This window comes from Pinus tabuliformis, chromosome 7 (genome assembly GCF_031772625.1).
Source record: "Pinus tabuliformis cultivar Carrire ecotype Pingquan chromosome 7, CPIR1, whole genome shotgun sequence".
NCBI classification, from domain to species: Eukaryota; Viridiplantae; Streptophyta; class Pinopsida; order Pinales; family Pinaceae; genus Pinus; species Pinus tabuliformis.
In genome coordinates, this window is record NC_142293.1 from 1,567,312,562 (window position 1) to 1,567,327,291 (window position 14,730).

General features: G+C 40.9%; 1 protein-coding gene across 9 annotated transcripts in view; it reads left to right on the plus strand.

Moving 5' to 3' along the window:
* LOC149254045 (glycine-rich protein) overlaps window positions 1–14,730 on the plus strand; it is a 318,254-nt gene that overhangs the window by 201,221 nt on the left and 102,303 nt on the right. For 8 of the 9 annotated variants that reach the window (XR_016267120.1, XR_016267119.1, XR_016267122.1 and 5 more), the window contains exon 10: window positions 951–997. Coding sequence is in view for 4 of the 9 variants with exons in the window: in XM_089460058.1 (XP_089316184.1) it covers window positions 951–997 (47 nt within the window). In the remaining 5 variants the exon portion in view is untranslated. Of the gene's footprint in view, window positions 1–950; window positions 999–14,730 lie in introns of those variants that run through there. The other variant, XM_089460060.1, reaches the window with a different exon arrangement.

A 14,730-nucleotide genomic window follows, 5' to 3' on the forward strand; every position in this document is an offset into this window, starting at 1 on the left:
AACCATAGAAAAAAAGTAAATATATTTTATGCTATAAATTACAAACCGTCAAACTTTCATCCTTATTCTTACCTCCTCTTTTAATTGACATTTTGTTTCTTTCAATCTGTAAAACTTAATGTATTTTTACATCAACCATATGGCATGGATACGGATACAATTCAGTCAATGATATGCTGAGTTGCTGATCATTCTCTACAGGAAAAATATGGCTGAATCATATTTCTGCTGTATTTTTCGCATAGGAAGTTGCCATACAACCAAATTTGGTTACTAGGGTTGTAAGCATAAGAAAATACAGGGTTGGAGACAAGAAACCCCTATGTCTCAGACATCTGGAGTCTTTATAAGCGAGTTGGAAAACCAATAACCAAAACCAAGAACTAAATGGTATCTATACAGGCTAATGAACATGAATTTACTCAATATATGCACAGGAAAATCTTTATTGCACTGCCTATGTCTAACTTGACAATATTTTAAGAATTTTGGACATCATACTTAGAAGTATTGCTTTCTTGACCAGAATAATGTTAGCCAACAACTGTTTTCTCTTAACATATTTTCCTCGTTTATTAATGGAAGACATATTATAAGTTCCTTCTATCTGTTAGCTGCCACAGTCACTGTTTTATCCAGTAATGTGAAGAGTTATGTTCTACATGGAATCAAGGCCATGTGTTCTATATGTTATATATCTCTCAAGAGAATATGCCTTCATTTCTTTTGGTGTCGGGGTTAAAATGTAATGTTCAGGGCCCATCTCATTATAGGACTCTGACAATATGCCACTGAAGGGTGTCTTATTTCTGATGAATTTGTGATTTATTCTTGTGAAGTTGAGGACGTGGATGAAACTAAATGAACTGCTTAGTTATCATTTACTTTTGGTCTTCAGGAGGACCCTTTTCTGTTTTTTTTAATGATTGTGTCTTTATTTCATTTTTCAGATTCAATCGTTTTTAGCTGGGGTTCCACGCATTGTGATTGGATTCAGGTACATTTGTTTCAATTTTTTTTTCCTATAAATTTTATGTTGATTCAATTTTTTTCTGCTTTAGCTTGGAATATTAATAAAATGCATTTTCATTAATACTTGGGTACCATCACATGATGCAAGAGTAGAATTTGATTTAGCAACAAAATATCCTTGAATTCTTGTAATATTCTCAAGAGATGTTCAAGATTAATCCTCCAAATCCTCTACTTCCTGGATTTTACATCTTGCAGGTTAACTCTGAAATGTCTACCCTCTAAATCCTGGATCCTCTCACCTCTGATGATTTCTTTGTATGATGCTTTAGATTAAGTTGTAGGTTATTAGTTTGCCTTTTCTGATACAATCACATGATGTAATAATGCTTGGACCCACTTTCAGTTCTGGATTAACCTTGTACTCCAACTCGTTCAACTATTATACACCTGTAGATAACCTTTAGGTTCCACCAAATTGTGGAAGATTAGAATTTGATTTTACAATCAGATATCCTTGAATTTTTGAATCTATTTTCAAAAGGCATTAGAGATTAATCCTCTCCAATTCCTATACATATCAGATTTTACATTCAACAGTTCTGTTAAAATTGGCAACTAGGGCCAAACTTCATGTGGGTCATCTTATTTGTGGCTGATAATATGTTCATTAGATTCCTCTCGTCGAGAGGTGTAGGATTGATATAAAGATCATCCGATTCCGATAAGTATTCATGGAGATATGAATTTATTTTGATTATGGAATTATTATCAGGCCGACCTACAACTCATGTAGGCTCAGAAGCCCAATAGTCGCATCTATTCAAACACCAACGTTGTGTATAAATATAGGACTTTTCTTCATTTGGACTCACTCAACTCATCACATCTTTCTCTCTCTATTGCGTAGAAAAGAATCTCTTCTCTACTGCGCAGAGAAGGGTCTCTCCCTCACACATGTGAAGCCGGAAGCTGTTGGAACTGAAGCTGCAACTGCAGAAGTAAAGTTTGACCTGCGTGGACTAGAAGATCTCATCATATGAATTGCGTTGTAGGTTCATCTGAACCTCCTCTGAAAGCCGCAACTTTTGGTGGTGGAATCAAGTCAATCCGACGGACGATTTGCAAGATATCGACTGCCCTAGTTTGAAGGAAACTACGGAAATTGAAGCTGCAACTGCAGAAGTAAAGTTTGACCTGCGTGGACTAGAAGATCTCCTCATCTGAACTGCGCTATAGGTTCATCTGAACCTCCTCTAGAAGCCGCAACTTTTGGTGATGGAATCAAGCTGATTCGACGGTCGATTTGTGAGATATCGTCTGCCCTAGTTTGATGATGAAGCCATTAATGCTGATGCTGCTGATCTAGGGTTTGCTACTACTGATATAAATTAGATTTAATGTATTATTTCTCTCTGCTGAATTATTGAAGATAAAAGAAGATTTGATGAAAGGGTTTCCCCACACATTGTGGGGTTTGTCCCTGGCTAGTCGTCACATCTTGTGTCTCTTGTCTTGGCTTGTTTTCTGTCGATCGTTGAATGTTCTATCTGCTCTTTACTTTATGTACATGTGATTGCTAATATGTGTAATATAATAAGAAAAATAAGTAAATTGTTATAAGCATAGAACATACCATAACTTAACATGGTATTGAAGCTGAGGTGAAGACAAAGCCTGAGCAAGAGCAAGAGCAATCACTGAAGAAAAGATTGGCAAGGCTATCCTAAAAGAACTATGGGGTCCTCATCACTCTTTCCTGATGAGGACAAGCTCTGTGGGAAAGCTGACTATCACGGATGGAAGATGTCTATCGATCTAACCCTTGAGGATCAAGGAGTGTTGGATCATGTGAGAGGCAATATTGTTGAGCTTCCAGCAAATGCATCTCCTGCTGCCAGGAACAAATGGAAGAACAGAGAAGTTAAAGCGAAGAAGATCATCCGGGACTCTATCGACAAGCACTTGGTGGCCTACATCTCTGAATTGAACACCTCCAAGGAAATCTACAATAGACTGGTGAGTTTATTTAAAGTTAATGATGCAAATCATGTTTTGTTTCTTAGAAATAAGCTGAGGGAAATCAAGAAGGGTAAAGATGAGAGTATGGAAGCATACTTCTTAAGAATCACCGAGATCAAGAACGATCTCCTATCTATTGGGGAGACTATTACTGACAGAGAAATGGCTCTCACGACTCTTGGAGGATTACCATCTGAATGGTACGTGTTCAGGACTACTCTTCTGAACAATAATGTAATTCCTGGTTTCGAGGAATTAATGGCTAGATGCATTCAAGAAGAAACAAAGGTAGAAGAGCAAGAAATTCCCTTGCCTAAAGGTCCTCCTGCTGCTTTTTCTTCTCATGCTAAGAAAAGAAATAATTCTAGGTCTAAATCAAAAAGAAAGGCTGGACCTAAGGGTGGAAGAAAAAGACTATGTTACATTTGCAATAAATCAGGTCACTATGCAAGGGAATGCCCTGATAGAAAGGACTCTCATTGTGACGATGATCAAAATCCCTCTCATGGTAATCAAAGAAATGGAAAATTCAATAGCAAAGGTAAAAGGAATGCCGGAAATCAAGGAAGAGGGCAACCATTCAAGAAGGCTAGAAATTCCAGGTATGAATCTAACATTGTTGACAATAAGCAAGCTGAATATTATCTATCAGCTGCTCTATCTACCTCTGCTCCTTCGGACTCAATGGGAATTTGGCTCATTGATAGTGGTGCCTCAAGACACTTCACTGGTTACAAAGAAGTACTCGATAATCTGGTAGAGAAAGAAACTAACCTGGAAATTGTCCTTGGAGATGACATGAAATACCCTGTGAAAGGTGTAGGCAATGTTTCTCTCAAATTGAATCAAGGTAATACGATCCACTTACAAGATGTATTATATGTACCTGATCTCAAAAAGAACCTGGTATCCATCTCGGTAATGGAAGACAAAGGCTACAAGGTAACCTTCAACGATGGCAAGGTACGTATATGGAAAAATAATGTTAACGATGCTTTCACTCTTCGGTTTCGAGTTGATTCTTTATATCAGGTTGATGGAAGTCCGCTAGGTGTCATGTCTTGTGACACAACTCTTCAGTCCGAACTTTGGCATCGGAGGTTTGCCCACCTTCATTACAAAGCTGTCCGGGCCATGCTACATGATCAAAGACTTCCGAAGTTTCTATGGGCTAAAGTTGCAAACACCGCCGTATATGTACAAAATCGATGCCCTCATCAAGCATTGGGTTCCAAGACCCCTGAAGAAAAGTTCACCAATAAGAAGCCTGATGTTTCTCATTTTAGAATTTTTGGAAGCTCTGTATATTTTCATGTGTCGAAAGAGAAAAGAAATAAATTGGGTGCATCTAGAAAGAAGGGAATTTTTGTGGGCTATGGTGAAAGTACGAGAATCTATGTAGCCGGTCAAAGGGAAGTCGTGACTAGTCATGATGTCACCTTTGACGAAGATATGGCTCTCAGCAAGGTGGACAATCTTCCGACTTTGAGGAGCTCTCAAGAAGTCGACACCAGGGAATCGAAAGAAAAGGATGATGAATCAATGCCTGATGTAGAAGAACCCATGGATTCGATTGATCCTCCTCCACATGAGCCTTCCTCTTCTAGGAAGAGGCCTTCATGGCTTAGGGGGCTACTTGATGATGCTGAAGGACATGCTGCACCCCAAGGAACCTTTCGTAAAAGTAAGAAACCTAATATGTATCAGGGATACCTGACCATCATGAGCACGAACATACAAAATGAGGCTTCATCATTCTCAGATGCTGTCAAGCATCAAGTATGGAAGGATGCTGTGACCGAAGAATATGAGTCTATTATGAAGAATGATGTCTGGGAAGTAGTTCCAAGACCCTAGGACAAGACGATTATTACTTCCAAATGGCTTTACAAGATAAAGCATGCAACAGATGGAAGTACGGAAAATGTATCAGGGATACCTGACCATCATGAGCACGAACATACAAAATGAGGCTTCATCATTCTCAGATGCTGTCAAGCATCAAGTATGGAAGGATGCTATCACCGAAGAATATTACTTCCAAATGGCTTTACAAGATAAAGCATGCAGCAGATGGAAGTACGGAAAAGTACAAGGCTCGTTTTGTTGCTCGTGGTTTCTCCCAGAAGGAAGGTATAGACTATGATGAGATATTTGCACCTGTTGCCAAATATACGACCAGTTGCTCGATCATAGCCCTTGCCGCTTCACAAGGATGGAACCTACATCAGGTGGATGTCAAGACCACGTTCTTGCACGGCTCGATCAAAGAAGAGGTCTACGTGGAGCAAACCGAAGGATTTGAGATTTATGATCGAAAATCTCATGTATGCAGGTTGAAGAAGGCTCTCTATGGGTTGAAGCAAGCACCCTGAGCATGGTATGAGAGGATTGGCAGCTACTTGATGAAGCTGGGATTCACTAGGAGTGAAGCCGATCCTAACCTTCGCTTTAAGGTTGAAGATGATAAACCTCTCATACTGGTGTTGTATGTGGATGACCTCTTTCTAATAGGTGCAGACCCTCTCATTCTCAAATGTAAGAGGGAGTTGGCTTCTGAATTTGAAATGAAGGACCTAGGATTGATGCACTATTTCCTAGGACTTGAAGTGTGGCAGAAGCTAGGGGAAACTTTCCTATCTTAAGGAAAATATGTGGTGAAGATATTGGAAAGATTTGGTATGGTGGACTGCAAGCCTGTAACTACCCCGATGGAGCTTGACTTCAAGAAGTTAAGCGGTAGTGTTGCTGGACCTATTTTATGAAATGCTACTGAGTATCGACAACTCGTCGGAGCATTAATGTTCTTAGTGAACTCCCGTCCAGATATATGCTTCGCAGTCAACACGTTGAGTCAACATATGGTTGAACCCCACCACATACATTGGATTGGTGCCAAGAATCTGTTGAGATATCTTCATGGCACTATCACTTATGGGTTAAGATACACTGCCGGAGATGTGAGACTATTTGGATACACAGATGCTGATTGGGCAGGCAATGTGGAGGACCGTAAGAGCACTTCCGGGTGTTATTTCTCCTTGGGATCTGCTTCGATATCCTGGATGAGCAGGAAGGAGAAGTCGGTGGCTTTGAGCACCGCTGAAGCAGATTATATTGCTGTGAGCATGGCCTCTTATGAGGCAGTTTGGTTGCGAAAACTCTTTAGTGAGCTGTTTGGATTTACATTGGATACCACTGTGATCCTTTGTGACAACCAGAGTGGGATTCGTTTGTCAGAGAATCTCGTATTTCATGATCGCTCCAAGCATATCGATATCAGATACCACTATATTCGAGATATGGTGCAGCGGGGAGCTATAAGGCTCCAACATATCGGTACAGATGAACAGGTTGCCAACATTCTGACAAAACCCCTTTGGAAAGTAAAATTTCTGACTTTCCGAAAACAACTTAGAGTTGTTCAAAGACCCTCCGATGAGGGTCATGTATGATGCATTGAGCTTTGGGAGCTCCAAGGGGGGCGGGTACTTCTTGGAGCAGCATATGACCACAGGATGATTCACTATCCCCTGGTGGTATACATGTACACCCCGTGGCGACATTGTAGCAGGATTGATGTGTTCTCCTGTGAGGCCTAGATTGATGTGTTCTCCATGGCGATTGTAGCAGGATTGTGTGGTCTCTAGTGAGGCCTGGATTGATGTGTTCTCCATGGCGATTATAACAGGATTGATGTGTTCTCCTGTGAGGCCTGGATTGATGTGTTCTCCATGGCGATTGTAGCAGGATTGATGTGTTCTCTTGTGAGGCCTGGATTGATGTGTTCTCCATGGTGATTGTAGCAGGATTGATGTGTTCTCCTGTGAGGACGGGATTGATTAGTTCTCCTGTCAAGGCATCCTACCCATGTAGTATGGGACTCATGGGAAGTACCTCTCATCTGATCAATGAGCAGAGAAATGAAGTTAGGGACCATAGTAGTACCGATGGACGCATCGTTGTATCTACCATACTCCCTACACTAGGATGACCTCCATTGATCTGGGATCAATGATACTGGTCTGGGACCAGTGGTAGGAGTGGTACATTCTATGACACTCACTTCGGGTCGGTTGAGACTGGTCTGGGACCAGTGGTGCGCACTCTAAGACTGACTTTGAGTCAGTGGAGGATGTTACTGGTTTGGGACCAGTGGTAGGAGTGGTACATTCTATGACACTGACTTCGGGTCGGTTGAGACTGGTCTGGGACTAGTGGTATGCACTGTGAGACTGACTTTGAGTTAGTGGAGGATGTTACTGGTTTGGGACCAGTGGTAGGAGTTGTACATACTATGACGCTGACTTCGGGTCGGTTGAGACTGGTTTGGGACCAGTGGCACATACTCTGACACTGAATTTGAGTCAGAATGATACATCCTCGATCATTTCTTCTTCTTCATAATTCAGACAAAAGCAGAGCAGAACAGAACAAAGCAGAGCAGCCGCATAACAGAGCAGAGCCGTACAGATCAGTACAGGGCAGAACAACACAAAGCAGAACAGTCAGAATAGAGCAGATTAGGGTAAGGGTCAGGCTGTCTCGGAAACTTGGTGGAACATTGCTTCAATGCCAACAAGTTGAGCCTTTAGGGCACACTTCCTAAGCAAATTACAGATCTGGGAAACGGTAGTAAATCTTCCTCTTTGTTTTCTAGATATGTATTAAATCACCCAACAAATTCTGCTTAATGTTATGTCAAATCAGCATGCATAACTTGTGCTAGAATCTACTCAGTCATGATGATAATGTAAGATGAAATTTAAATCTGTGGGTATACAAAATTTGGATGACACACACACACACACAGATAGAAGATGAAGTACATGTACATACCAACAACTGAATACAAGTTGGAATAGGCCAAGTTCTGCAACCCCTAGCCGCCAACTACTCTTAGCTAAGAATCAAAGATTCTGATTCAATCAACTGCAATCTTGGAATCAATCACTAATTCGATAGTAGGTTTTGAACTTATCTCCATAGCACCTCACCGTACATGCTTTACATATGTCTTTTTAAAAATAGGAGGCTCATCCAGCTTCCTGCCATTAAGGCCTCTAGTGAAATTTCTCGAATCAGCTAGACTACAAACATTGATAGTACATTCTAGTCCTTCAAATGCAACTTGACATTGATGATATGTCATAAGAGTAACTAAAAGAAATTTTTTCTTAAATCTAGAAGTAGACAGAAATTCATCCAACTCAAGAATGCCACCTAATAGGATAAGTAGCACTGTCTCCAAAATCCAGACTCGATCCTGCCTTTTGCACCTAAAGCTTGTTGAAGAGTTTCCTTTTATAAGTGATATGTGTCAATGTTCCATTCTGCACATACCATGCAACAGTTGACACAGTGTTAGAAGATAAACAAGAGGCCATGGAGAAGGCTGTCTCAAGATGGGATGGTCCTCATCCCCTCCTGCTACAGTAATAATGACACCTTTTCAGCTAGGAATCGATGCACTAACTCTTTGTTCAGCTGGGAATCATTTAGTGCTTCACTTATTAATGGAGTAGACTTAAAAGTCTGCTGCAAAGTATAATTGCATACTTTTCATTGGTCGTGTAACTAATTGCAGCTTGGTATCCATTTAAGGCACGCTCAAAGATTGAAATGATTGAAGCCATTTTTCAACACTTGGTTCTGCTATTGCGGTCGAGACCTTTTTTCTTGGTACTTAGTGCTTAGTTGACACCCTCATCAAATCTTTTGAAAGATAAAGTTAAGATGGCATGCCACAATAATGAAGAGACTTGTTGAATAGGAGGCTTGAATCTCAAAATTAGACCACGAGGTTGGGATCAATGTGCATAAATTATGCCATGCTGAACCAGAAACAATATTACTCGTGTTTGTTTGAGTAATGAGTCTTCCATTGAAAGATTCTTCTCCTTGACCTTGTGTTAAGGTTTAGGATGAGCTGATGGTAACCTAGTGGATTGGTAGTGTTTAAAATTAAGCAATAGGAAGATCCGAAAGAGCATAATGCATTGGGGATGTAATATGCATTGTATGTATTCAATATTGTACCAATTGAGGCTAGGCATCACAGATAAATAGGTTTATTGTTTACCCTTAGGACCGCAAAGGGTCGGCCTGCTAAAGTGGTTAACTATAAATGGAGTGATCAAGTGGTCCAATAAAACCATTAAGTTGGATTTACATTAATTATTCTCAGATCTTGGATGTTAGGAGTGATGGACATCATTAATCTATGGCTACCCCTAGGATTTCACGGTGAGGACCCCTTATTCCCATATTGGATGGCAACATCAGGCAGTGTGCATTGGCACCCTCACAAAAATTGATGACTCAAATAGGGAGGCATTGTTTCTCTCTCCCTTGTCGGAAATACTGAGGGGTGGTGAATCATTGTTTCTTTTACATTTGTTATTTAGTACCAGTTAAGATCACTTATAAACAAAACACAAAATATTAATAACAAAAGCATAAATCTATTAATTAAAATAATGAGGACTCCAATTCTCTCTTACAATAATCAAATTTTAATTTGCACAATAATTCTTTAGGGCCCCAACCCTAGATGAAGACTCCAACCTTCAATTCAACCAAGTTCCAATCTGTACTTCAACAAGCACCAACTTGGTCTACTTGAGGACTCCAATCTTCTAGGGCTCCAACCCTCTCCTCTAGCTTGGGCTCCAACTTGGTCTTCTTGTGGACTCCGACCCTCAGCTTTAGTTCTTCAAGATAGCTTTAGTTACTTCTTTAGGACTTCCAATATGCTCTTCAGCAAGTGCAAGATCTGCTTCAACAATTCTCCAAAATGCTCTAGGGGCTAGTCTATCAAGGTCATCTTCAACATGGCTTAGCATGTGTCTCCAAAACTCTTCATACCTGCACAAACAATCTTCTTCAAACACTACTTCATTAGGGCTTCAACTATGATGCTTCAAGGGATGACATCAATGGTGCTCCAAGATCAGCTACACAAGTCCTCAAGTCAATGCAAAGGGCTTCCAAAGACTGCTTTAACAAGGATGTTAGTAAGACTGCTACAAATGGCCTTCAAAGGCTGCTCCGACAACAACTTCCAAAGGCTGCTTCAGCAAGGACTTCAACAAGGGCTTCCAAATGCTGCTTTAACAAGGACTTCAAGAGGCTCCAAACAAGTCTACATTGTTGTGTCAAATAGGGCTTCAACAAATATTCAAAATGCTCCAAACAAGTGTTTAATGTGTATCTTTAAAGCAGCTCCAGGACTATACTTCAACCTGGCCTTCTATTCTTCTTTAATCTGCTCCAAAGGTATCCTTAATTCTGGTACTTAGGTTGCTCCGAACAATGCCCAAAAGCTTCTCTCAAACTATACCAAAACAGTCAACAAAGTGTCACTTGTCCATAGTCAAGATGCTACATGTTTGAATTTATCCTCTGCCACAGGTTCACAGGTCCGGGTAGTAGTGACAGAGTTTTGTTACAGGTACAAAGTGCTTGGAACAGGTCTGAAGATACAGGTCCAAATATTTTCGCACATGTTTGCACCACAGTTTGAAGTCCTTCTCACAGGGCTGAGATTTTGTATGCTACAGATCCACAGGACCGAACTTTTACAGAGATCTGAAAAACTTGTTGCTACACATTTGATATTTAGGCTCAAACTTTTTCCAGACAAACCACAAAAAAGAAACAACGAAAAATACTTCAAAAACTCTTCCTCATGCTTGGATTTTCAACTCTGTGCATGACCGAATTATATCTCTGTTTTCATCTTATCTTCTGAGATCGCACTTTTCTGAGCCTTGACCAAATTGGTGGCTTAGAATGATGAGTTTAGCTTGCTATTTATAGTTGATTGAGTGTATAGTGGAGGGACACATCTGTTTGTTGATTTTTGTAGCATCAAATGTGCTCTAACCTCGATATTTCCCAGAGAGGCTAAGGTACATGCATTCTCCAACACCCATAAATCGTTTGAGGAAATTCGACCTAGAGATGGTTTAATTAAAATAATTAATCATTTTTAATGTATTGCTTAGTCTAAACTTAGCAAATGTGATTAATTAAAGGGTATTAATTAAATCTGGTGTGAATATTCTAGAAGAAGATGAGGATCAACTCCTAGTTAATCTCAACCTTTGATAATGTTTTAATCTTGGCCATTGGTGCTCCAACGAGAGATTATCAGGAGCTTGATGGGCACTTGGAGAACACACTGGGAACACCAAGATAGTGAGATCAAGAGATGGACTTTCTCAAGAGTATCAACGTTGAGTTGCCGGAGAGAGATTGAGTGATCTTCTTGCAGTGAGGGGCAGGGATAGTAGACTAGAGGAGAGTTTCCAGATTCGAAGAGTGCAAGGTAGAGAAGGCACAAAGAGGTTTAGAGAGGCAGCGTAGAGCTTCAAAGGGAGTCCAAAATTTTGCTGGGAGAAATTGACATCTAGAGCCAGAAGCTGAGGTGTGAGACCAGAGGGCCAGAGGGTTGAAGTTCCAGTCAGCGGAGGATCAGAGGAGGAGGTGACACATAGCCTAGAGGTTGTGATGCAGATCAGAGGAGATGTGCTAGCCATCCAAAGCCTGGATCAGATTCGGATCACCAATGACAGTGTGAGAATTTTCTCACTACCTCTTTTCTAGTTTATGTATCAAATTGCTAGTTTGGGCATCTAGAGATTTGTGCTCATAAACTACTGCATAATAATAAAACCCCCAACTGCCCCACCGGTTTTCGCACATTGGGTTTTTCTGGGGATGTTTGTCCAAAAATAACGGTGTATTTGTGTGTGTGTTTATTTCTCTCCTGTGCAGTGTTTAGTTTCCGCAGTATTTATTTTGTGTACGCTGCAGTGTTTGTATTTCGATATTTTTTGTAGAAAAACTGCAAGTACTTTGTTTAAAGTAATTTAACAAATAGGAAAAATATCATCAGTTTGCTATAGTAGGAATTAAGTCACCAATTTTTCACATGGTTTCAGAGCATAGATCATAAGCAAGAGAGCTCAGTAATAGAAGAGGAGGAGGAGGTTCGAATTTCTGTGTAGGTAGCAATTCGTAACCCTAGAGGTAGTGCAGTCCTTGGGCCAAGACGGTCGAGTCTTGAGGAAAGGTCCATATCTCTGAGTGAGTTGACAAAGAAATTAGATTATCCATATCAAATCTTACCAGAGGCGGAAGGGAGCAACAATGTTTTCCTTGTAGCGCAGATCTTCAGCTGGGACACAAATTTTGCAGTAGTTTGCTAGTGCAAATAGCATCAGGAGGAAGAAAGAGCACACATTGAGGGAATTATTTTCTCAGGGGACTTCTAGACCAGAAGTTTGAATTTTCCTAGCAGAGCAGCAATCGTTGTGAGCAGATTTTCCCACTCTAGCAGGGGGTGCGAAGAGCTAGTCAGCAGCTACGCAGAGGAGAAGAGGAGGAATAAGACGTTTTTTGTTGAGATGGCCACAAAAGGGTAGGATCCATGGAAAAGCAGCAAATTAGATCCAGCTGTTGCAGATTTCTCACATGGATCAATATCCTTGCTACAGGAGCCGAACAAAATCAATAGCAAGAGGATCACAGTGTCAACAAATGCAACTAGTCATTCAAATGATAGTTGCATAGCTAGTTGTAGTCAGTTCCCGGAACACAGTTGCAGAACTAGTTGCAGTGACATAGGCAGTGTTAATTGGCCAGTTGCAGTATGCAGGTGTAGTTTCAACCAGGACTTTCCCAGCGTAGAGCTTTGCATTCCAGTTTCCAATGCAAGAGCACTGTGCAAGTTGCCAGGAGGGAGTAGAGAGATTTCCCATAGGGAGATCGAGACTCAGAGGGAGTTTAGTTTTCAAAGGGAGCAGTCCTATGGAAGCTAGTACTTCTGGATATGGGGAGATCATACCCATTATTGCAGTAGTTGCAACAACAGTGCAAAAGCATCAGTAGTAGCAACTGTAGTATGAGTAGATCATATTTTGCCATGTTGGTAGCCATACCTCCAGGAGTACGATGGGGTGATTAGGTTTCGTAGCCCCAGAGAGCTACAGGATGGGCAGGATTCTTGAGGAGGTCCACCTCATGAATCAATAGTTTTCTATGGGAGCCAAAGACGTGCAGTAGCAAGATGGATTAGTGGCAGTTGGTGCAGTCAGGTGCTAGAGTGACAGATGCGGTAGCTAGTAGTAGGTCAGAGACTGAGAAACATAGAGCAGAGTTGGCAATATTGCAATTAGCATAGTGCAGAGTCAACAACAACGTAGAGGCTTCAGTGACAGTGCAGAGGCTAGCAACAATGAGAACACGGACGACGGATGCATCATACTGACCACAGTTGGTTTAGTGTTTTGGATGCTTTTTCGTTGCAATTGTAGTTGCAACAACAATAGATGGAGAAGGTTGCAGTGCAGATGCAGTGTTGGCAGCTGTTCAACAGAGCCAACAACAACACAGATGCAACAATCAGAGTTGCGCAGTGGTTAGTGAGTAGCAACAGCCAGACATCAGTAGCGCAACAGGAGATGGTGCAGAGAGAGAGTGATGCTTCAGTGGGTTGCAACACTAGAGCACATTCCTTGCTAATAGGGGGTGTTGATTTCTGTAGCATTGGATGTGCTCTAGCCTCGAGATTTCGCAGAGAGGCTAAGACACATGCATTCTCCAATACACATAAATCGTTTGAGGAAATTCCACCTAGAGATGGTTTAATTAAAATAATTAATCATTTTTAATGTATTCCTAAGTCTAAACTTAGGAAATGTGATTAATTAAAGGGTATTAATTAAATATGGTGTGAATTTTCTAGAAGAAGACGAGGATCAACTCCCAGTTAATCTCAGCCTTTGATTATGTTTTAATCTTGGCCGTTGGTGCTCCAACGCGAGATTATAAGAAGGAGCTTGATGGGCACTTGGGGAACACATTGGAGACACCGAGATAGTGAGATCAAGAGATCAAATTTCTCAAGAGTAGCAGTGTTGAGTTGTTGGAGAGAGCTCGAGTGATCTTCTTGTAGTGAGGGGTAGGGATAGTAGATCAGAGGAGAGTTTTCCAGATCCGGAGAGTGCAAGGCAGAGAAGGCACATAAATGTTCAGGGAGGTAGCGCAATGCCATGCAGAGGCAACACAAAGCTTCAGAGGGAGTCTGAAATTTTGCTAGGAGAAATTGAGATATAGAGCCAGAAGCTTGGGTGTGAGATCGGAGGGCCAAAGGGTCGAAGTTATAGTCAGCAGTGGATTAGAGGAGGAGGTGACACAAAGCCTAGAGGTTGTGACGCAAATCTGCATAGGCTGCGTAGAGGTAGCATGGAGCTAGCCATCCAGAGCCTCGATCAAATTTGGATCGCTAGTGACAGTGTGAAATTTTTCTCACTACTTTTTTGCCAATTTATTCTCTATATCAGATTGCAAGTTTGAGCATCTAGAGATTTGTACTCAGAAACTATGGCATAATAATAAAAGTCTCATCTGCTGCACCGACTTTCCCACATTGGGTTTTTCTGGGGATGTTTGTCCAAAAATAGATGTTTATTTATGTGTGTGTTTATTTCTCTCCTGTGTAGTATTTAGTTTCCGCAGTATTTATTTTGTGTAGGTTGCAGTGTATGTATTTCAATATTTGCTGTAGAAAATTGCAAGTAATTTGTTTAAAGTAATTTTACAAATAGGAGAAATATCATCAATTTGCTGCAGTGGGAATCGAGTCACCGATTTTTCACACTGTTGAGGTTGGAGCGCTAACCTAACTGTTTGGAGCCGACTTATGCTAATATCAATTTTAATAAAAGT